Source organism: Balearica regulorum, chromosome 17 (genome assembly GCF_011004875.1).
Source record: "Balearica regulorum gibbericeps isolate bBalReg1 chromosome 17, bBalReg1.pri, whole genome shotgun sequence".
NCBI classification, from domain to species: Eukaryota; Metazoa; Chordata; class Aves; order Gruiformes; family Gruidae; genus Balearica; species Balearica regulorum.
Window position 1 is genome coordinate 12,212,851 of NC_046200.1, and position 20,342 is coordinate 12,233,192.

The 20,342-nt window shown below is 48.5% G+C and overlaps 2 protein-coding genes across 4 annotated transcripts; both read right to left on the reverse strand.

Moving 5' to 3' along the window:
• Positions 1-5,390: 5,390 nt before the first annotated feature.
• On the reverse strand, positions 5,391-12,341 carry ACADS (acyl-CoA dehydrogenase short chain). 2 transcript variants are annotated; one of them, XM_075770011.1, is made up of 10 exons: positions 12,187-12,341; positions 11,655-11,818; positions 9,805-9,954; positions 9,493-9,604; positions 8,937-9,088; positions 8,490-8,660; positions 7,053-7,190; positions 6,696-6,791; positions 6,305-6,361; positions 5,391-5,680 (listed from the first exon to the last, which is right to left on the reverse strand). In XM_075770011.1, exons 1-10 carry the CDS (start codon positions 12,227-12,229, stop codon positions 5,528-5,530), a joined length of 1,236 nt encoding a protein of 411 aa, XP_075626126.1. In that variant the 5' UTR covers positions 12,230-12,341; the 3' UTR covers positions 5,391-5,527. The 2 variants fall into 2 exon arrangements, with proteins under 2 accessions (XP_075626126.1, XP_075626127.1); XM_075770012.1 differs by lacking the exon at positions 5,391-5,680 and having other exon boundaries at positions 6,305-6,394; positions 12,187-12,321.
• Positions 12,342-12,392: 51 nt separating this feature from the next.
• UNC119B (unc-119 lipid binding chaperone B) lies at positions 12,393-19,817 on the reverse strand. 2 transcript variants are annotated; one of them, XR_012838200.1, is made up of 6 exons: positions 19,412-19,817; positions 18,654-18,767; positions 18,025-18,136; positions 17,620-17,792; positions 17,217-17,456; positions 12,393-16,715 (listed from the first exon to the last, which is right to left on the reverse strand). XR_012838200.1 is itself a non-coding variant. In XM_075770241.1 (5 exons), exons 1-5 carry the CDS (start codon positions 19,617-19,619, stop codon positions 16,603-16,605), a joined length of 720 nt encoding a protein of 239 aa, XP_075626356.1. In that variant the 5' UTR covers positions 19,620-19,741; the 3' UTR covers positions 12,393-16,602. The 2 variants fall into 2 exon arrangements, 1 of the variants encoding a protein (XP_075626356.1); XM_075770241.1 differs by lacking the exon at positions 17,217-17,456 and having other exon boundaries at positions 19,412-19,741.
• Between the last annotated feature and the right edge of the window lie 525 nt (positions 19,818-20,342).

Consider the following 20,342-nt stretch of genomic DNA (forward strand, 5'->3'; position numbering starts at 1 on the left):
CAAGCAGTGGAATAACATCTTTAGATCGTTTGCTACTGCTTTGTCTTCCCTGCCCTTCCACTCGTCTGATAGCAATGCACATCTCAGGTGCTTTCAGCTTCTCAGGAGTTCCCTCCTGCCTCTGGAATTAAAAGGTCAGTCTGTGTTCTGCAGTGGCATTTGTAAGTCCCTGCCAGGAAAGCGTGCCTATGAATGATTTTCTACACTTAAAAAACATTTTGGAAAAAGTTCTAGAAGTGCTAATTGACGAATGCTTAAGAATTAATTTAGCTTTCCAGAAAAATCTTGGCCTTCCTTTTTAAGCTGTATTGCCCTCCTGCACACTGTGCGACCTTCTGACTTGCACCAAGAGCCTGAGCTGTAACTGCAACACTTTGTTTTTGAACCCACAGGTGATGCCTACTGCACTGAGCTGACTGCCCCGCTTCCCTGGCAGAAGCTTGCACCTGCCAGGTGAGCAAAACTGGACTGAAAGGCATTTGCTGCCCCTATGCTGGAACAGCAGCCGTCACCTGTGGGAAAAGAATTTTGGTGCTTTGCAGAGGTTAACTCAAGCATAACTGTTTCCCTACTTGCAGAGTGAAAAGCATTCTCCTAGTTTGAGTAACTTAAAGCTGTAAAGCTTTGTCCTACAGCTCTCCCATCTAGAACAACCTCAGCATTTGGGGGGATTAGAAGCAAATTCTTACCTCGCTACTCAGCTGCTGGGCCCTCTGTGCATAGACGCGCTTTTGTCCTTGTTTCTTCAGTCTGTCCGACTGTGCATCTCCTCAGCCTGAGGATGAAATGGAATGAAACTGTACGAGCTTCTTTGGGTCCTTTGGATTTCCGGAGGCCAGCAAGGGCCTAGGCTTCCGTGTGGGGTCTGGTACGGTTGTTCATGCCTTCTTGCTTTAGCATTTTATTGAACTCCTTAGTAACCTACTTGACACAAAGTCCTGCAGTGAGATTGCCAAACCCACCTGGCCTTTCTTCTGAGAAGTTGTCAGAAAAAAAATTTTAATAGTTGTTTGACTAACATAAGCCTTTTTGTAGGAAGGTAAAAGGATACTGGCAAAAAAAAGGTGATAGACTGAAGTTTTTATGGCAAAGTTGTCAGGACATGGACCAGAATTGTAATGTACAAACCTGTTAACAGTTCTGGAGTCAGTTTTCTGCTGTGTCTTTGTCTTTTATAGTCAGCTTTAGAAATTTTAGTTTGCATTTTGAAATCTCCCTAAGGTCACACTTAGTCTTGTAAACATGATGAGTTCAGAAATGACCTGGGGTTGTCTGGCCAGCCAGTTTGGGTAAAGTATATCAGAAATGCAAGCTGGTCATTCTGTGTCTGTATCAGCCTGTTGGGAACAACCTGTCAAATCCGTGCCCAGCCCGGCTGCGGGGCCATACCCTGCTGCCTGCAGAGGCTCAGGAGCACATCAGGGTGGCCAGTGCTGCAGTTTTAATCCTGTGACATTCAGCGGCTTTTTGCTGAGATGAACGTTTCCTACTGGAAGTACATTATGTTCTGTGAGAGAAGGGGAAGAAATCATTGAGGCAATTAGGAAATACATACTGATGGTTGGGTGGCTTCTCCCACTCGGTACTGACCCTCTTGGAGGGGGAACTGGAGTGAAGGCTCCCAAGTGGTTTTCTTTTTGTACAAGTAGTGAGTGGAATTTGAAATTAATTTTTAGCTAAACAGTAGCAAACTGCATTTTCACTCATGTTACAATACTGTCACATTTTCTTATCTCTATTCCATTTCTTCTTCCTGTTATAGGTACTTTGCTTTTTTAACTTCAGGATGTCTTTCAAATGTGGTACTTTTTTCATGCTTTCCAAGATCCATACAAAACCTGAATGTGTGTTTGCTGCCAGGTCTGTGTGTATAATGAGGGCTCTGAACTGAGGCAAAACAAAATTTAATTTAAAATCAAAATAACTTGTTCTATTTTTCTTATAGATAACACTGTCAGAAAAGACTAGTAGAGGAGACAGTATTCTGATGTGAAAACAATACTACAGCAATTTCAGCTGATTCCTGTAAAACATTTTATACACTGCTTAAACTTGGAAGGCTGAGATGGTGCTTCTGGTTTCGTTGGGTTTTTTTTTTTTTTGAAATTGTGTGAAATTGAGAAGTGAGCCCCATCCTGCTGTGCTCCAAGGAAGGTAGGTGCTTCAGAAGGGGATCCAGGCAGCTCCTGTCTTGGTGGCGGACAGGCCATGAAGGATGTGCTCCCCAGGAAGAGTTAAGTAGTTCTCACCTGTGTGTATTTAATGGTGACAGCCCAGAACAGCTCGTCTCTTCCTTTAGTCTGTTGGGAACTCACATGAAGAGATTGTGAGCTTTATATATGATATGAAATATATCAAATCCAAGGGGAGGTGAGGGGAAGTAACTCCTCAATACAGTAGCTGTGTTTCCAAGGAAAGGATTCTAGTGAGGGCTTCATAGGAACTCCTGGAGCAGGAAACACTAGACAGACCTCCTCCTTCATTTGACTAGTTCTCCTGCCCTGGAAACTGTTCTTAACTGGTGTTTTTCCATCTCCAGCTGTAAACTTCCAAGGCTCCCCCACTTCATTCCTAGTAGTCTGCCTTGTAACCAGTTTCATGTACACTCAGAGCATTGTGGGGCAAAAACCACAATGTCCTTGAAAAATGTAGTTGTGACTTGTCTCCTTTCCCACCTCTAATTTACGTACGACCTGATTTTCCCATCTCAGTGCTCTTTTTGCAATGTTAGCTGAATTTGTAAACTGATTAAAAACTTTTTGCTTCACCTGTAAATAGACCCCTCTCTCAAAGGAAAGCCCAGCCCTCCCCATGCCTTGCCAGATTAGTGCTGTCTGGGGGTGGCTTGTGGTAAGAGCTCCCTATTTAAATCCTGCAAAACTTGTTTGTGTTTTGTGCTTTCAGCAGTTCTCTTCTGTAACAACCCTGATGAGCAGACACCCATGCATTACAGCTAAAAGTCTCTCAGCTTGCAGCAGCAAGGAGTAAGCTCTTAGTATCTTGTTCTGAGAAAAGCCAGCTCTTTGCTCTCAGAGCTCTGTGGCAGCAAGGAAGGTACTGGAAAGCTTTTGTTTGAGAACCTTTGTACCCTCAAAGCATGTTTTTAGGTAATAACAAAACGGACCACTAATAGAATATCTTAAGATGTTCCTAGGCTCAGGCACCTGACTGGCATTCTGTACCTAGACCAGTGATTTTTGACCAGCTCCACCCTTTCTGTGATTTGATGGGCAGTGTAATTTGATACAGACAATGGCAGAGTTGCAGCACTCAGCAAGTTAGCATCAAGTATGCAGTTGTTAGCCAGGTCAGCTGTTGTACTGATGTCAGAGCGAGCAAGAAGCTTGTTAACAAGGCACGCAGTGCATGATCGGGGCGTTCCTAAAAGCTGGCTCTGGTCACAGGTGCAGCAGCAATTCTCCCCAAGAGCAGGCAATTACTCCATGTTGCACCCCCCATATTCCCTGCAGAAGGCCTGCAGGGGATTTGGTACATCTAGCTAGTAGGTTCTTCGGGTGTGTTCTCTGTCAGCTGAGGTGTTCATCACTATTCTCCCCCCCTTAGGTCAGCCACGGTGCAGGTCCAGGGGCAATTTCACTCTGCTTCGGAGACAAGAAGCTGCAATCATTTAGAGTTGGTCAATGAAGGAGGCGTGATGTGGACGAGGAGTCTGAAAGTGCTGACAGTATGGTAAAGCAGCTCTAAGATGCAGCTAGGTGAAGTGAGGGGAAACAATGCACAGGCATGGCCTCAACATGACTGACTGCTCTGGGTCACTGGGAGTCAGCTGTCCCTCAGCACATGAGGTCAGTGAAGATGAGCCCTGAACAGTAAAACACCTCACTTTCTTGCAGCGAGCAGCCCTACAGCTCCTGCTTTAGCTGAGTGGCCGCAAGGAGAATTAAGCGTAAAATAAAATCACCTTCTCCTACACAATCATAGAAATGAGCCTTCACCAATCATCGAAGTGGCAATATGGGCTGAAATCAAGCTAGAAAAGTGTCTCTCACTCCTAGAAGCCCTCCATAATTTATAATACATTCACAGCCATTAGAATGGTTTTCCAGTAGAAATACCCCTGTTCAATGCACTGCCTGGCTCTGTTTCTGTCAATCCATAGGTTTGTGAGAGCAGCAAGGAGAAATTCAAGACCTGAAGACTTTGCCCCAACATGCAGTTGCCCTCTAGCGACCTGCAAAGGGATTATTTGTATTGCTGGGATGGCTGCACTAGCGAACGCCCGCTGCACCTTGGAGTGTTGTCTAACTGGTGTGTGCAGGCACTGGTGGTTTATCTTGGGAAGAAAATATTCTAAAGTAATTCACATTTGCATTAAAAAAGTAAGTAGAGACTGGTATTCCTTTAAAAAAAAAAAAATAATCAGGTTTTATTTGTCTTCTCTGCTCTCTTACGAGTAATAGAATCCTGCTGGTTTTTCTCTCCACACAAATTAAATAAATGGCACCACAGGAAAAATAACCCTTTACCTTGAGTGTACTCAGCCAACCATATAGGCTGCAGTCTTAATCCTCTCCCTCTTTTCCTGAATTTAGAGTTTCTCTTTTGGCTGTTGAATCTTCTAAAAGTTAATTTCTTGCCAAAGATAACTGATTGAGGATATGTGCTGCTGCTAAAGCTTATTGGTAAGGTTTTTTTTCTATGTCAGCTGTTCATTTCCTCATTGTTGCCCAAAACATGTAGAGATTACTGTCACATCACGCACAGTCTTTCCTGTTGAGTAGTTGTTGGTATAGTAAAAGCAGCTTTGGGAGCGGGGGGGTATGTCTTTGGTGGTTTGGTTTGTTGTAGCTTTTCTGTCCTTTGCTTTTACACCTACATCCTTAAGTGGCTGAGTGAGCAGGCTGCTGGGCTCTGCTGGGCAAGGTTGAGGGTGGTTTGTTGTGTTTTTTTTCCCGGCCTTTGTTTTTACATCTACATAGACAGCAACCACGGCCTGTAAGAAGAGCCCTTTGTGCATAGGTGGTACCTGTGTCCTCCTGTCTGGAAGTAGGGAAAAGTGTACTGCTGCAAGGATTACCTTGGCACAGCCTGTCCAATCAGGCACTTGCATATAGCTGCATCCTACACCTGAAATTCATTAATGTCCGGTCAGGAGAAGCAGAGTAACAGGCTCTAACTTTGGCACTGGTTATCCAGTACCACGTACAAATCCTTGCACATCTCCTCAGTGTACCAGGAGAGCTGCTGACTTCACTGAACAGCAAAGTCATTTTGCTGCTACCAGACCAAAACAACACTCCAGTTTAGGAAAAGACCTACACTTCCCTACAAGGAGAGAGTCCCTCACCCTCCTGCACTCGCAGACATCCCTTACAAACCTAGATATGGCCTTCCATGCACCATACTTTGTCCAAAGAAGAATCAGCACGTATTAACAAGAGGGTCAGTTACTCATTGGTGAGGAAAAACTTCCATCATTAGCCTCATTCAAGAGGGCCAAGACTTGATCACTGTAGTGCACTGTTACAGAGCACTTTGGGGCAGTGTCTTGCTCCAATCCACTTCTTCAGCTACGGTAGGCCTTCAGCAATTGACCTGCTATCACCAGTCTTTGGATCTCACTGGTCCCCTCATAGATCTCTGTGATGCGAGCGTCACGGTAATGGCGTTCTGCTGGCATATCTGTCACGTAACCCATCCCACCTAAGATCTGGATGGCCTGAAACAAAGGCAGCAGGTCAGCAAGGAGACAGGGTCAAGGAATTAATTTTCTACAGAGCATAGACACCTTCAAAAGAGCTAAGCCCACTGCAAGCTTAATGAGGTGGGTGGGGATGGAGATGGACTGCAGCCCATTTGCAGAGGAATAAACAGGATTTGAGCTGGGTAAGAGCAATACTGATGTCCCAGACAAAGAATGAATTGCTTCAGAGGTATGTGTTAGCAGAACATGGCTCTCACTAAGACTTTTATTAAGGACAAGGGAAATTAAATGTCTACATTTATTGGAGGTGCTGCTCCGTCTGCTCGCTATGTTTCAAACTTGTTCCTAGGCCAGAGTGGTGCACCTATATGTCCTCCCACATTGCTGAGCCTGCTCAAACCTTTGACACTGCCCTAGGCAGCAGCAGGCACAAGAAGACTAATAACAGCTGCCACAGGCCAGCATAAATATCCAGCAAGATGGCTGTGCTAACCAGCTTCAGCCCATATGGGTGGGTTGGTTTGTTTCTTTAAAAACAAAATCTAGTAAATTCCATCCTACTTTCCCCAAATACTTGTGTGACAACACAAACTCCCTTTCAGCATGCTGTGTATCAGATATTTCAACTGAAGTAGTTACCTGATGAGCAATGGCCGTTGCAGCTTCTGATGCAGCCAGCTTGGCCATCGCCGCTTCCTTTGGGGAAGGAAAACATCATTGAGGGTGCAGCTATCACAAAAAGAAACACCTTATTTGCATGAGGTGCAAATGACCAGCTGTGCACAGAGACAGACCTGATCACTGGTGCCAGCTGACAGTGGCCACCCCTCGCACCTTGGCTAAAACCAGGACCCAGCTCAGCAGGCTGCCTGAGCATTGACAGCACAGTCCAATAGTTGCTGGTGGGTAAAACACCAACAGCACTGGCTGGGCAAGCACTGAACAAGCGATGCTGTACATAGCACGGTTTTCTTGCCTTCAGCCTGTGCCCAGCACTGTCACTGCTAGACAAATGGAAGGTTGGCATTACCTTTGTGAAGGGCTTCCCATTGTCTTTTAGCATAGCAGCTCTCCAGGTCAGTAAGCGCGCACCCTCCAAGGCCATGGCCATATCTGCTAGCTTAAACTGCAATGACAAACACTGCCTTTGTTCCAGGTGGCCTCTGCCCACACAAGAACATACCCAGAAGTCTCCCACTGCTGAGGCCAGTATTGCTAGAAAAGGAGCGCCTCTATCCCAAAGATCAGTTTTAATGATGTTTGAAAACAGAAATTATTACCTTGTTTACCCCAGACAGTGCAAAGTGTACTGCCTGCCTGAGACCCCACATGACCTTTACACTAGCATCAGCAATGTTTGGAACTGGCCCGGCCGCCTAGTTCATACCTGCACTGCCTGTAGCTTTGTGATGGGTGACCCAAAGGCCATTCTCTTTTCAGCATAATCCACAGCGCAGTCCAGAGCTGCCTGGGCTATTCCAAGAGCCTGTGAGGCGATACCAATCCTTCCTGCATCCAGAGTTTGCTGCAAAAGACACAAAATATGTGTTAAGTCATAATTGATCAAAATAGTACACTTGTATTTCTGCTCTTGCTGGGAAGCTGCTATAGCCTTAGTATCCTCTAAGGATCAGAGATCTCCTTGATTCAGAATATTCCCAGTTATGCAGGAATAGAGAGCTATAAAATGTACTGGGCACTGCAAAGAGAAGCTGGGGTTCAAGAAGGAAAGCAGAAAGGAAAGGTACTGCTTCCTGTTAGCTGGTGAAAAAAAAAAGAAAAAAAGAAAAAGAAAAAAAAAAAAGAGGGGGTACAAAATAAGGGAACCAGCACAACAAGGAGCATCTGCTCTGGCTGGGCTGAAAGGAACCCTTCGGCTAGATCGCTGGCTCACTGTGCAGCTGATTTTACTTTAAGTGGAAGAAAAAAAATAAAAAGAAAAATTGAAATCTGGTCAGTTTTCTTCTTTGCCCTCATCACTAGTACACACACTGAAGCATTTTTCAAAATGACTAGTGAATTAAGTCAGTAACACAACTTACCTCAAACACCTGCCCATTACGCTTTTAACTGTTTCCCTGCCTCACTATGCACAAGAAGAACTTACAGCACAGTGAAAAAAGGCTTCATCTTCTCAGTCCTAGCTGAGTGTCTTAAAAAAAAAATAGTTGGTGAGTGATGGGTTCTTTTAGTTGTGGACATAATGGAATGGGCTGGTCTCTAGGGAGCTCAGCCTTTTTCAAAAAGTCAGGCCAACAAATGCTGGTTTGCCCCTACAGAGGAGATCAATGAACACTTCCATGGGGGAGTGCATCACTGCAGGGAACCTGCTGTTCTGCAGCTGCCTGGCTCCTCTGAAGTCTCACACATAACTCGTATTTCATCCACCTTTAGACGTTGTCCTGTGCCTCCAAGACAACCTTCCTCTGCCAAAGGATTTAGCAGAGGAAAATGCCGTGGTTTTGCTTTATCTATGGGTACAAACTGGAGGAATAGAGGGTTGGGAGAGAAGAAAAATTAAAATGCACCACCCCCGCTCACAAAACACCTCAGTGGCATCAGCATTCCTTCATCTGCAAACTGTCACATTGATTCTACAGTAAAAGTGCTGTCAAGGATCTATGGTAAATTAATGATTCATCAAGCTCTGTGAATGACTTCTGTCACATTGGCAAGAGGGGTCAACTGCTTAATGTTACACAGAACAGCTTATTTTAGTGGTTCTCACCAAAGTGATCCTAAGTATGAAAATGGTTTTGAAAAATGGTAAGCTTGGGCACTACTGCTTTATATACCCACAGCTGCACCACGATTCACTTCTTACCATGGCGATTTTGAAGCCCATTCCCAGCTGCCCCAGTAGGTTGGTCTTGGGTATCCGGCAGTCCTCAAATATCAGGTTAGCAGTGGAAGAGGCTCGGATTCCCAGCTTGTCTTCTTTCTTTCCCAGTGACAGCCCAGCAGTTGGCATGGGAACCAGGAACGCGCTAATGCCCTGCAACAAGACCCAAACTCTTAGGAATGGTGCCAACTTCCCACTTACCTGGCTGTCAACAGGTTCCTCCAAACATTTTTCATAGAAGCCACATGTGTAGGTAACGAGGAGAAGGGGGGGGAGCTGAGACAGAGCAAAGCCAGCGTGCATCAGCCCTTCCTCTGCTCAATGCCTGCACGGCTCTAAATACAGAGTCCCCAGAGCCTCTTCAAAGTGCTTCTCCCACACAACTCCCTTACTCCTGGCCCTTCTTCCTGACTGACCCACTGATCATACCTTGTGTTTCAGGGATTTATCCGTAGTAGCAAACACCACAGTGGCCGAGGCGTCCCAGGCATTGGTGATCCAGGCCTTGGTGCCATTCAGAACCCACTCATCACCATCCAGGCGTGCCACTGTAGATGCCGCGCCTGCATCACTGCCGTTTCCTGAGCAAGGCACCAGCAAACAGTCAGGCACTATCAGTGGCAGCCTGAGGTGCAAACCTACCCGCCCGCCCGCCCGCACCTGCCCATCAGCTCACACCATCTCTTGTTAACTGCAGTAGTGGCAGTGTCCCTCTCAGAACACCCAAACAGGAAGGGGAAAGGCCCACGTGTCTAACACATCTTCATCTCCAGAGCTCTGCACACAGAGAGGGGATGAAAATGTTCAGCATGGACCATGGGGATGGCAGTTAATACCTTGGGCACTGAGACTTCATTTACACAGAATTGCTATAAACCACCTTTCTGCAAACTGTTACACCTTGACAGACCTAAAGTCCATCCTAAACCTGACTAAAGAAACTACCCTACATTCTTTGCAACAGGAACAGTAACAGTCACATCACCTGGTTCACTAAGGGCAAAACATCCAATTTTATCCCCACTGGTGAAGGGAGCAATCCACTTGTGCTTCTGTTCTTCAGAGCCAAACTTGAGTATCGGCCCTAAATACAGGGACTTTAAGAATGGAGAGCTGAGTTAGTGCCTCTTGAAGGTACAAGCAATCCAGTACCTCCATAATGTCTAAGGGCTCTCCAACACACCAGAACCCACCCCAGGAACAGATCTCATTTCTCCCGTACACCGCTCTCCAGTAACGCCCCTGATGCCAGCCTCAGTTCCACGCCTGTCCCTCACACACAACCTGAGACACTTACATTATTGACACTGACGATGACGCCCGTGGACGCGCAGCCCCTGCTGATCTCCTCCACGGCAATGGAATAGGCCAGATAGTCGAGGCCTGCTCCTTTATACTCCTCTGGCACATCCATAGCCAGCAGCCCTAAACCACCCATCTTCTTCACCTGCACATGAGGAACAGAGAAGTAAGATCCTCTGGACCGCCAGTGTCCCAGCAAATACATGCAGACACATGGAGATAAAGACAGGTCATAGCAGGGCTACACACAGAGGAAAAAATGCACACAACTCCTGGCAAAATGGGAATGTGACTACAAACTGGTGTCACCAGGTCCCGATGATTTCAACAAGAGCTGTACACAGTCACTGCTGCCTAAGACGAGGCTCTTGCTTATTTAAAGAGCTCTCTTCAGTAACAGGAAGGAGGGAGCCTTTTGAAGGTGAAATAAGGAGATACAACCCCACCAGCATTTCCTCGGCCTCCCACTAAAGCTTTTCCCCTCACATGTCTCCTGTCAATAGGAAGCTCTCAATGGAAAATCTGGCTGATAAAAATCATTAGAACTTTACCTTTGAGTCTGCTGAGCTTCAGCGTAGGACTGCACAAAGAAAGAATTTTACAGAATGAATGACCCACAAAAGAGTTTGCAAGAAGGTGATTTTTCATTCCCGTTAAAACCAGATCTTGCTTCCCAAATAATTTAATTGTTGGTTACATTCCAAATTATTCCACCCCAAGTTCCTCAGCTGGACCCCTGGTTTCTTAACTGTAAGCTCTTCAGAGCACCAACGGTCTCACTCTACTTTTCTTGTTAACATTTGGCAACGTACAAAAGAAAACACAAGCTTTCCTCTGTTTTTATATTTAACTTGTCAAGCTTTTAGTATTGCAGAAGTAAGCGTATTACCAGCACCTGCTTGCTTTAATAGGACCCAGGAGAAATTTTTAAACAAATATATTTTCCATCCTCTATGGGCACCCAAAACACTAGTCCTTCACATCAAATCCAGAAGATGAACAAAAGACAGCAACTAGTTCTACGTATGTTGCTTTATCTTAATAAACAGTTTGCATTTTGAATTTTCCCCTACACATTCAAGTGAACAGGCTCAAAATCAAATGTAAAATTCTCAGGTAAGAACAGTGAAGTAAAAAGGAAAGCTTTTTCTTCTTTAGAGTGAGTATTACTTTCCTGGCTATCTTATGTACTCCTTTATATAAAGAGGGGCATATGACAAAACTCACATGTCTCTGCCTGTGCTTGCTTGGAGTCTTTTAGCTAATGTAGCAGTAAATATTTTTCTGGAGCTTAGTATTGCATTGCAATGAAACGAGTTAGTCTGCTCAACACGGCACAGAATGTACTGCTGTGTCCGGACTGCTTTCCACAGGAGAAGCCATAGGTTTGATGGGAATCTCAGTTTCTTCACTGCCCCAGAGGATGACCAACATGCATCTCCTATCTCCTGACCTCTTCACCATCTGAAATGCACTCAGCTCATCTACACTTCCTCACTATAAACCATTTCATGGTTACGTGCAACCTCTAAAAGTATTTAATTTATTTTATAAGTCAGTTGTATTACAGCTCACAGGAGAATCAGTAAGAGAACCGAAAATTCAATGGTACTAAAGCCACATGGAAATGCAAGTAAAAGTAAAGAGCTCAAAACATTCTGTAGGCATTACAACCTCCACAGTGAAAGAACTCTGCCAGAAGTTGGTCTAAACCTCAACTTTCTACTAAGCCAGAGCTTAATGTACATTTTGCTTCAGGCCCAGGTGGTCCTGCGCAGCAGCAGTCAGGCTCTGAAAGAGCCAGTTGCCCCTCTCCTGCCCACCTCCGGCGGGAGCAGCACGCACCTGCTCGGCCGGGAAGCGGTGCTCCTTATCCAGCTGAGCTGCGAGAGGCATCAGCTCCTTTTCTGCGAAGTCCCGGCACGTCTGACGCAGCATCTGGTGGGTTTCTGGCAGCTCCGCTGTCTGGTACACCGTGTGCAGTCGGCGGAGGCACCCAAAGGCCAGTGCTGAAGGGAAGTAAAGGAATTAAGCGCCGTTGTTTCCCTTCACGCCCGGGGAAGAGGGTTCAAACCGACCAGGAGGGCTCGCCTCCAGGCGGGACTCGGGAAACGCGGCAGGGGGGCTCCCCGGATGGGTACGCTTTTCCCCCGGCACCGGGGTCGCGTGATCCGGGACCGCAGCCGGGACACAGCGGGCCGAGGGCTCAGCTGATGGGCGGCACCGCCCCGCTGCGGCTGAGGGGACCCGCCTCAGGCCCTGAAGGGCACCGGGGCGCCGCCGCCCGCGCAGGCCGCGGCCCCTTCCCAGCCCCCTCGCGTGCCCCGCAGCCCCCCTCACAGCCGCGGCGGAGCGAAGCCGAGCCCGGCTCACTCACCCCTGGGCGCCCCGCCGCCCCGGGCCAGAAAGGCCGCCGCCATGCCCGCCTCCCGTAGCCTCGCCCGCCTCTCGTCGCCTCAGGGAGCGCGAGGAGCGGAGAAACAGCGCACGCGCGACCGCGAGGCCAGCGCCCCCTCGCGCCGGAGCCCCTCCCGCCGCTCCCCCGCCCGCCACGGCCCCGCCCCCAAGACTGGGCACGGCCTGTGCGAAAACGGGAAGGTTTATTACTATTGCTGGTGACAAAATACCGTTTATACAAATACATCGTCACCCGGGCACGGCGCCGCGGAGGGCAGGGGGGCTGCCGGCACCGTGCTGGGACCCAGAGAGGGAGCCGGCGACCCCAGCACCCCGGGACTGAAGGGGCACCGCCACACGGCTGCCAAAGGGGACAGCACGGAGGAGGTGGACGCGCCAGCAGCCCAAAGGCCACGCTGTGAGAGATACAAATCCATGTCCTGTAACAGCACTGAGATCCAGGCAGACGGAGATGGCGTTTGCTGGTGTTGGTTTTTCCCTTTGCTGCAGAGGAAGCGGCGTTTGACTCCGCCAGGCAGCCGTCCCTTAGCCTTGTCCTCATCGCAAAGCCACCGGGAGACGGCAGTGTTCCAGTCCGAGGATTACACCTCACACCAGGCCACGCTCTGGGGTAGCACGAGGCTTGGTAGCTCGATGTGACAGGACAGCAGGGCAGAAGGCAAACACTGGGAATCAACAGCTGAAGAGGATGTAATGAAACATAGAGCTGAGAAGTAGAGTAACCATGCTTGGACCTTACTGATTCATCACCACCGCCTTCCTCATTCATTTCTGACTTCTAAAGACTCGTTTTGTTCTTCCTGAACCCTCAGGTAAGTGGAATAAACATCCTCAAGCACCAGAGAGGAGGCTGCTGCTGCTTCTCTGCAGCAAGAGACATTGGAAATCCTAAGGAAAACACACAAAGGAGGACGCTTCCTACAAAAAACAGAGGACAAGGACAGCAGTACCCAGTCCATACAACAAGAGATGACCTTCCTTCACACGGTGCAATATGTATTCCTCAGTCAATCATGACAACAGCTGTCCAGGAAGCTTGCTTGCATGGATCCAAAGCACTCGCCTCAAAAATGTGAAAGAGAGGTCCTGGTCCTAAGAGAACAAATACTGGAAAGACTTAGCATGAGTTTGTGGGTTTGGTCCCTTTTTTTGTTAGAGCAGAACACATATGATCCCAACTCTCTTCTCTAACTCAGCACATGACCTGAGAGAAGCTGTCCATAGATACCTTTTCCCTTGCTCAAACTTTAACCGACGCTGAAAGCATCTTCCTTGTGTTCAGCTAGGACAGACCATCCACCTGACAAAGAGAATTTCTTCCTAGTGCGCTGACATGAGTAGCTTTGACCCATCATCAAAGCATCAGAGCATATAATTCAGAAGGAAGATGCTCTGTTAAACCACGTTTACCAAAGACGTCATACCTGCCACAAAGAAAAGACACTTTATAGAAAGCATCTAAGAGAAAAGGAACCTTAGGGAAGCAGCTGAAGTGGGGCAGAAGTTTGGAAATCCCTGACTTTTTGGATTACAATCAACTTCTTCAGTGCTGCGTTGCCCTCTCATAGAGACTTTTTTTTCTGCAGCATGCTTTTTTGGGCAAAGACCTTCTAATTTGGCAAAGCAAACAAATTCAGCTAGAAACTGAGGGGTGCTGGTGCTGCCTGCAAGTCTTCTGATTTTCCTCCATTTTTCCTTTTTTTTTTTTTTTTTATTGCTGAATAACCAATACATTCACCAATGGGAAAGCAACTGCTTCAATGCTTTTTTCTCATCACTACTGGCAGAGGTAATGACTAAAGACAGGAATCCACTTTCCTGTAAGCGTCAAATGCCTCATTTACATTTGGAGTGCTCTCCTGCTGTCAGTTGCACTCTGCAAAGCAGCGGCTAGATGGCACCCACAGCCCTACAAATACTCCGACCGTGCAGAGCTGCACGCTGACTGCTACAAACAGCTCACACAAGTCGGTTATTTGCCCGTACGGCAGTTTCTGCTGCTCACTCTGGCAACAGTCCATCTTCCTTTTAAGAACCTTTACGCAGTGACATAGAAAACAGATGGGAACCATCACACCCATAAGAAAAGCAAGAGGTCGCTTCATAAAGAAAATTAGATAAAAGTAACATTTAAAGGCACCTGGATTTATACTACCCACAAATTCAGCTCAATATGCTAAAATTTCCCAGGGAATAATTAGCAGGCTTTTCAGACGCTATCCTGAGCATTTCAGAACCCTTCAGGATGAAAAACACACTTCTAGGCAATTCTGCCTTATCACAAGTAACTGCCTGTTCTTCCATCCAAACAAACGTCTCCCACAAGGCCTTCCGAAAACCATCACTGCAAGAGGCATCTCAAGCTCCACCTTACAAGCAGCTTTAACTAATTCTGAAATAACTAAACAAGATTGCTTAAGTGCCTTTGGAGATGCCGGAGGGTATTGATGGTAGCAGAACTGTTCTTCATCTTTCAACCACGCAGACCTGGCCCCTCCACATTCCCAAGTCATTTGTTGTGGTTGCTCATGATTAATGCTCCACCCAGAACAGGTCATTTGTTGTGGTTAATCATAATTAAGTATCTTCCCAAGAGCTGGAGATTCTTTCATGGCTGCCACCCCACATACTCTCACTGCTTACCCTGATGCCAGCTGATCTTCTACATTGAAGTTAACATCATTAATCTGGGAGGTAAAGGCAGTGGTTTCCTATTGCTGTCTACGCTTTAACAAGCTCCAGGCTGTGATACCCACTGCGCTTAATCCTCCTAAAACATAAACTACACCGAATCTTACTTAACGCAGCAGGTAACCAACTGTATCCACCAAGGAGTTCAGTTTCAATTGTCTCAAGGAGCAAGTGGAACTAATACCAGCAAACGTCTCTACTCCAGACACAACCTATCTCCCACATACAAGAGGCATGACTGACCAGCCCAGCAAGGGGACAGGCAAAATGCTGGTCTTGAAAGCTGGCAAAATAGGTAGAAAAGGGTTTTGTTAGCTGAGATTTTACATGGTCAGGAGCTGGGCCCCAGCATGGCTGCTGGGAAGACATGGGTCTCCTCACGGCACGATGCCACTTCCTGTCACCAGATCCCAAATGGAGCTGTGAAATACACCCTCTGGTCTGGCGGTAACTAACCTGGCAGAAGAACTCCCTAAACCATAAATAAGCAGCTAAGTAGGCAAAGCAGCGATGGGAGCTCAATTGAAAAGAGAACCATCCGTTAACACTGAGTGATTTGACCTGGGAAGCTTTTAGCTACTAATACCTCAACTGAAAGAAAGCGAATGAGCTGACACCACCACCGTTTCTCCTTCCAGCACCTTTGACAGATCATTCAGGTTTAAAAATACAGAGATTGAAGCCTATAGGAAGCTCTGCTTCCTACACATTTTTCAAGTGATTTTCCATATTCTCCCCTTTCCCTCTAAGCCCCACTAGACTGACACCTCCCCTCCACCCCAGCTAGACTGACAACATGCTGTCAATCTAAAAAGCCATACATTCTGTAGCAAGAGCCAAAATTCCTACACAAAGGGAAGCAGGAGAAATGGTAAATATACAGAGATTAACTTCAGCTCTAAGGTTGACCCCTGAGCTCCAAAATTCAATGATTTGCTCACAAGAACTCAAACAGAAATGCTGTCAGACTGACTCCATGACCAACCTGTATAAAGCCCCTTTTTTCCCATCTTGTATCTGTAGCAAAATCTCTGGCAAAACACAGATTAAACTGTTCTGAGGGGCAGCTCTGGCCCCTGGAGGCAGAAGGAAGATTCCTGCACTGCTTAGAAGCTGAATTAGTCTCTTATTTTATCTTTCCCACTGGAGAATATTGGGATGCACCCTAAAAAGCAATCTCAGCCATGCTACGAACTAAACCACTGTGCACTAAAGAGATGATCTATCCAACTGAAGAAGAGATCTGCTCTTCAGGCGTCACTGGCTACTTGAAGGGGGAAACTTTTCCTGCTAAGAAATAGCTTACCCAAAAAATCTGACCTCTTGCAAGAGGGTCGTCACCCAAAAGGTGAAACATCAGAAGCACTAAAAGTGCAATCTAACTACAAAGACTGTAACAGCAGTAATTTTCTAACAGCGCCTCTGATCCATGACCTAACCAAGGTACCAGAAGGTAACCAGAAATAGAGAATGAGAGGCAGGATATGTTGAGTATCGGATAGAGAAGTGTTGCAGGGAGATTTCCTTTACTTTCAGGAGCTGTCGTCTTCGCTTCATGTTTTCAGCCTCATGCAAGGAGAAAAGGTTTAGCAAGAAGCCTTGTTGCACGAGACAGCAACTCCAGTCCACTCCTGGACACGCGGAACGATTAACGGCATCACAGCATCCAGAGGACATAGAATGATTACTGTCCTCCGTTGTAAGCATAGTCGGCCTTGTTGTGCATAATCAGCTTGTTGTCCACAAAGTAAAAGCTGTCTGAGCGGGTCTCGTATGGATTTTCAACCATCAGACGAACTGTGAAAGAGAAAGCTCAATTACATTCAAAAGCCTGCCACACTCCACTGGACAGTACAAAATCAGAGTAAAACAGACTCTTGTCACTCTGCTGGATTTACCAGGCTGATGCTCTGCCCTACCCAAGTAAGAGAAGCAAAGTGCTCTGCTGAGCACACTTCAAAAGCTCTGGCCTGCCCGTTCCCATTCTTCCTATTCACAGGACAAGCACTGTCAAAAGCAAAGGAGGATGGAGTAATCTCACACAAGACCTTAAAAAATGTCAGAGCCACCACTAGAGCAGAGCTGCAGTCACGTCTGTAAGCAGAGAGGTAGCAATCCGCAAATGAAAAAACGGTGCCACTCCCCACATGTACACAGGCAGGGTACAAACTGTGCGTCTCCTCCCGCACCTAGGCAGCCACAGAAGGGCCCACGTGCTCCTGCTCTATCCACCCCCGAGGTCAAACATACCCTGCGCAATGGATATTTGCGGAGATCTTGGTAGGCTCAAAAACACACCTCTCGGAGAAGAGTCAGTTCTGTTCCAAAGCAGGAGGCTCAAGCCCTAGCAAGCAAGTGCTGAACACAGATGCGTGGCTACCAAGAGAACCCTTTTTCAGGGTTTTCTTATCTTCTGGGCTACTCTGTTAGGCATCAGGCATGTCAGCTCTGTGACTCTGATCAGTCCTTGCAGCCTGTGACTTGACAACACAGCTTGTCTTAGGCTTTCACTTTCAAAGGAGAATTTGCAGCACAAATCTGTAATTCAGTCAAGATTACACACAGCTTAAACCACGAACCTGTATCTATTTATTCCTGTCCCCTCCATCCCAGTCACAATTTCTTTCACAAGTAGATGGAGAAAAAAGGCATATGCACACACACAAACAAAACAACTCAGCGTGGGAAAGGAGGTACTTACTAAGGTCTTCTGAGAGCTGGGGGAATTCATAGATGTGTTCACATGTGTTCCTGCTACTGGGGATGCAGAAGCCAAAATCAAAGTCGAAGTTCTTCAGCAAGCGATCTCGGAAGTAATGTCTCTCAATCATTCGAAAGTTTGACACTGGTTTTTCTCCCACTGTGAATTCCACTCTGTATGGGAAAAGTAGGAATAAACAGCTGAGATTACATACCTCTCTTCCAAGTGGAAAGAGCAGAGCCTTGGACTACACAAGAATTGAACAGATCATTCCAGAGAGAAAGGCTTTGATATTTGTAGTGTAAGATAGGTTCTCTCCAGTGTTTGATTCAGTTTTGTTATAAACTGTCAAGTGACACTTTATAAACATCTGATTCTCCCTTCTTTCTATGAACTCATACTCACGTTGCACCAACAGTACGAAGACGGAGAAATGCTGGGGTGAACTGGTAACGAACAAAGCGGCCTGCACTAGTGTCCAGTTCACTGCTGTCATCTTCATCCTCGTCATCTTGCTCTAGAAAATGCACCAGCTCAGAGTTATTCTGCTAATAGCGTACACGTAAGGGAACGCTGGCTAGCAGGTGTATTAGGACAAGCTGGCTATTACTTAGGCACTGAACGTAAAGGTATTTAATAATTGGTCCGAGACTCATACGGGCACAAAGTAATAAAGAAAAGATCTGCTATGACGGCTGGAGCAGCCTTGTTGGCTTCGGAGCTGAAACCACCCTCAACCTCACAGGATATCCCCCCTCGCAATTGCCAAAGCACATGAAAGAAACTGTACCACAGCCAGCAAACAAGGGAACGTGTGCAGTTGATAGTAATCCCGCATCTCACAATAATCACTTCACAGTTTTATGACAACAAGTTTCTCAGCAGAGGTAACCTTAGTTCTATGCTTAAAGGAGAGGAATTTAGTCACTGGGACACATCGAAGGACCTTTCTGCTTTGTTTGCATGGGTCCTGCATTGCAACTTCTCAGCTCCACGAGTCTCTCTAGCCTCCCCACAACGTTAGCGTGACACACCTGCAGCGGATGGCTTCGCAATTTCAAACAGCACTGTTCCAGTTTCAAGGTCCCGGATCTTAAATCTGGTGAAGTCAATGTTGTAAATGTTGTCCTCAGGTTTGCATAAATAATCTAGAAGAGAGAGAAAACATACAATAGCATTTAAAAATATCCCTGAGCAATTACCGAAGTAATTTCTTTTCTCATTAGCTCCGGCCCATTAAGATACATACTGCAAGTTGTTTTGCAGAAGCTTCAGGAAAGCGGGACAAAATTGAGGCTACAAGAAACAAAGGCACGCTAGGTGCCAGGTAGCGGAGCAAGACAGGGAAGGGATCGGGACAGAAAAGCAGAGATGAGCAGCGCAGAGGAAAAAGGAAATAAAATCCCCACCCCCCCAAACTTTCTGGAAGTTGTAACAAAGCTGAAGGCAGGAGCACACCGCGCTGCTGCAGCCAGCGCCGGCCAACGCGCACACTCCTCAGCCGCTTCCAACGCCAGCGCGCCGGCTGGCAGCACTAATCCGGGTTGCTCAAGCTCCGGCGCTCCCGCCGCCCTCTCCTCCGGCCCAGGGGCACGGACCAGCCCGGCTCCGCGACCCCGGCTGCGGAGCCCCCTCCGCCGCGGCCGAAGGGGGATTAACGGAGCAGCGCGGGGCGGTGTCCGCCCGGGACGGCGGGACCAGCCGGAGCCCGGCCGAGCGCTGCCGGCCCGAGGCGCGCCGGCCCCCCAACCTCCCCGGGCCCCGGCGCCCGCGCTCCCCGGCCCGAACTCACTCTCCGTCACCCGGCACAGCCCCAGGACGTGCTCGGGCCGGACGGTCTCCAGCGCCAGCAGCTCGGACTCGGTCCACGGCGGCCGCGGCGCCGCGTCGGCCGAGCCGCGCCGCCCCCGCAGGCGGCTGAGCGCCCCCCCGGTCCCCGGCGGCGGCTTCTTCTCCGGCCCCGCCGCCGCCGCCGCCGCCCTCGCCTTCGAGCCGCTCATCGCCCCGCCGCCGCCAAGATGGCCGCCGCCTCCCTCGGTAGCTATGGGAGCGAGGGGCGGGGCCGCGGCGGGTCAGAGGGCGCGGGCGCTGCCTAGCAACGAGGGTGGGCCCCCGAAGCTAAGCAGAACCCGCCGCGTGCGTGGCCGGAGGGGGGACCCGGCAGCCGCGTGGCGACCCGCCGCCCGCAGAGCCCCGGCACCGGGCACCCCCCTCCGGGCGCCCGCCCTTCCTCCCCTCCGGGGCTGCGGGCGGAGGGCAGCGGGGCAGGCCAGGTGGAAAAGAAACACAAAACCCAAACAAACCCTCCCACCCGGGCAGCGCCCCTCCCGCTGCACCCCCGGGGGCCGCCAGCCCGCACCCCGCTCCCGCTGCACCACCCAGGAAACGGAGATCAACCCCCTCACTGCACAGCGGGGGGTACCCGGCTCTCCCGTTAATCACATCACAGTCTCAATCCCAGAGCGCAGCGGGTAATTACAGAGAGCCCGCGTCCCCCAAAGAGCCCTGGTCTTTTTAGGGAGCGGGGACAAGCCCTGTTTGGGCTGGCATGGTGTCAGCATGGGGCTGGCACGGAGTCAGCATGGGGCTGGCACGGAGTGCACAGCCCGCTGCCGCCCCGCCAGGCCCTCCCGGGTCAGCCAGCCTCCCGGCCGTGCCCCCGCCACCCCCGTGAGCACACAGCAGAGGGACAGTGGCAGAGCCAGGCCGGAGGGACCGCGGAG

What these genes read in the sequence shown, in the direction of transcription:
- ACADS (XM_075770011.1), bottom strand. Translation starts at nt 12,229, where the DNA reads ATGGCGGCGGCCTTTCTGGCCCGGGGCGGCGGGGCGCCCAGGG. An exon ending in TTTTGCCCTTAGTGAACCAG is followed by an intron (nt 9,089 to 9,492) that starts GTGATGTGACTG and finishes TGCCTTGCTCAG; the next exon opens with GAAACGGCAGTGATGCAGGC. An exon ending in TGGGCTTCAAAATCGCCATG is followed by an intron (nt 7,191 to 8,489) that starts GTAAGAAGTGAA and finishes TGTCTTTTGCAG; the next exon opens with CAAACTCTGGATGCAGGAAG.
- UNC119B (XM_075770241.1), bottom strand. Translation starts at nt 19,619, where the DNA reads ATGAGCGGCTCGAAGGCGAGGGCGGCGGCGGCGGCGGCGGGGCCGGAG. An exon ending in GCTGTGCCGGGTGACGGAGA is followed by an intron (nt 18,768 to 19,411) that starts GTGAGTTCGGGC and finishes TCTCTCTTCTAG; the next exon opens with ATTATTTATGCAAACCTGAG. An exon ending in CCAGCTCTCAGAAGACCTTA is followed by an intron (nt 16,716 to 17,619) that starts GTAAGTACCTCC and finishes TCTCTTTCACAG; the next exon opens with TTCGTCTGATGGTTGAAAAT.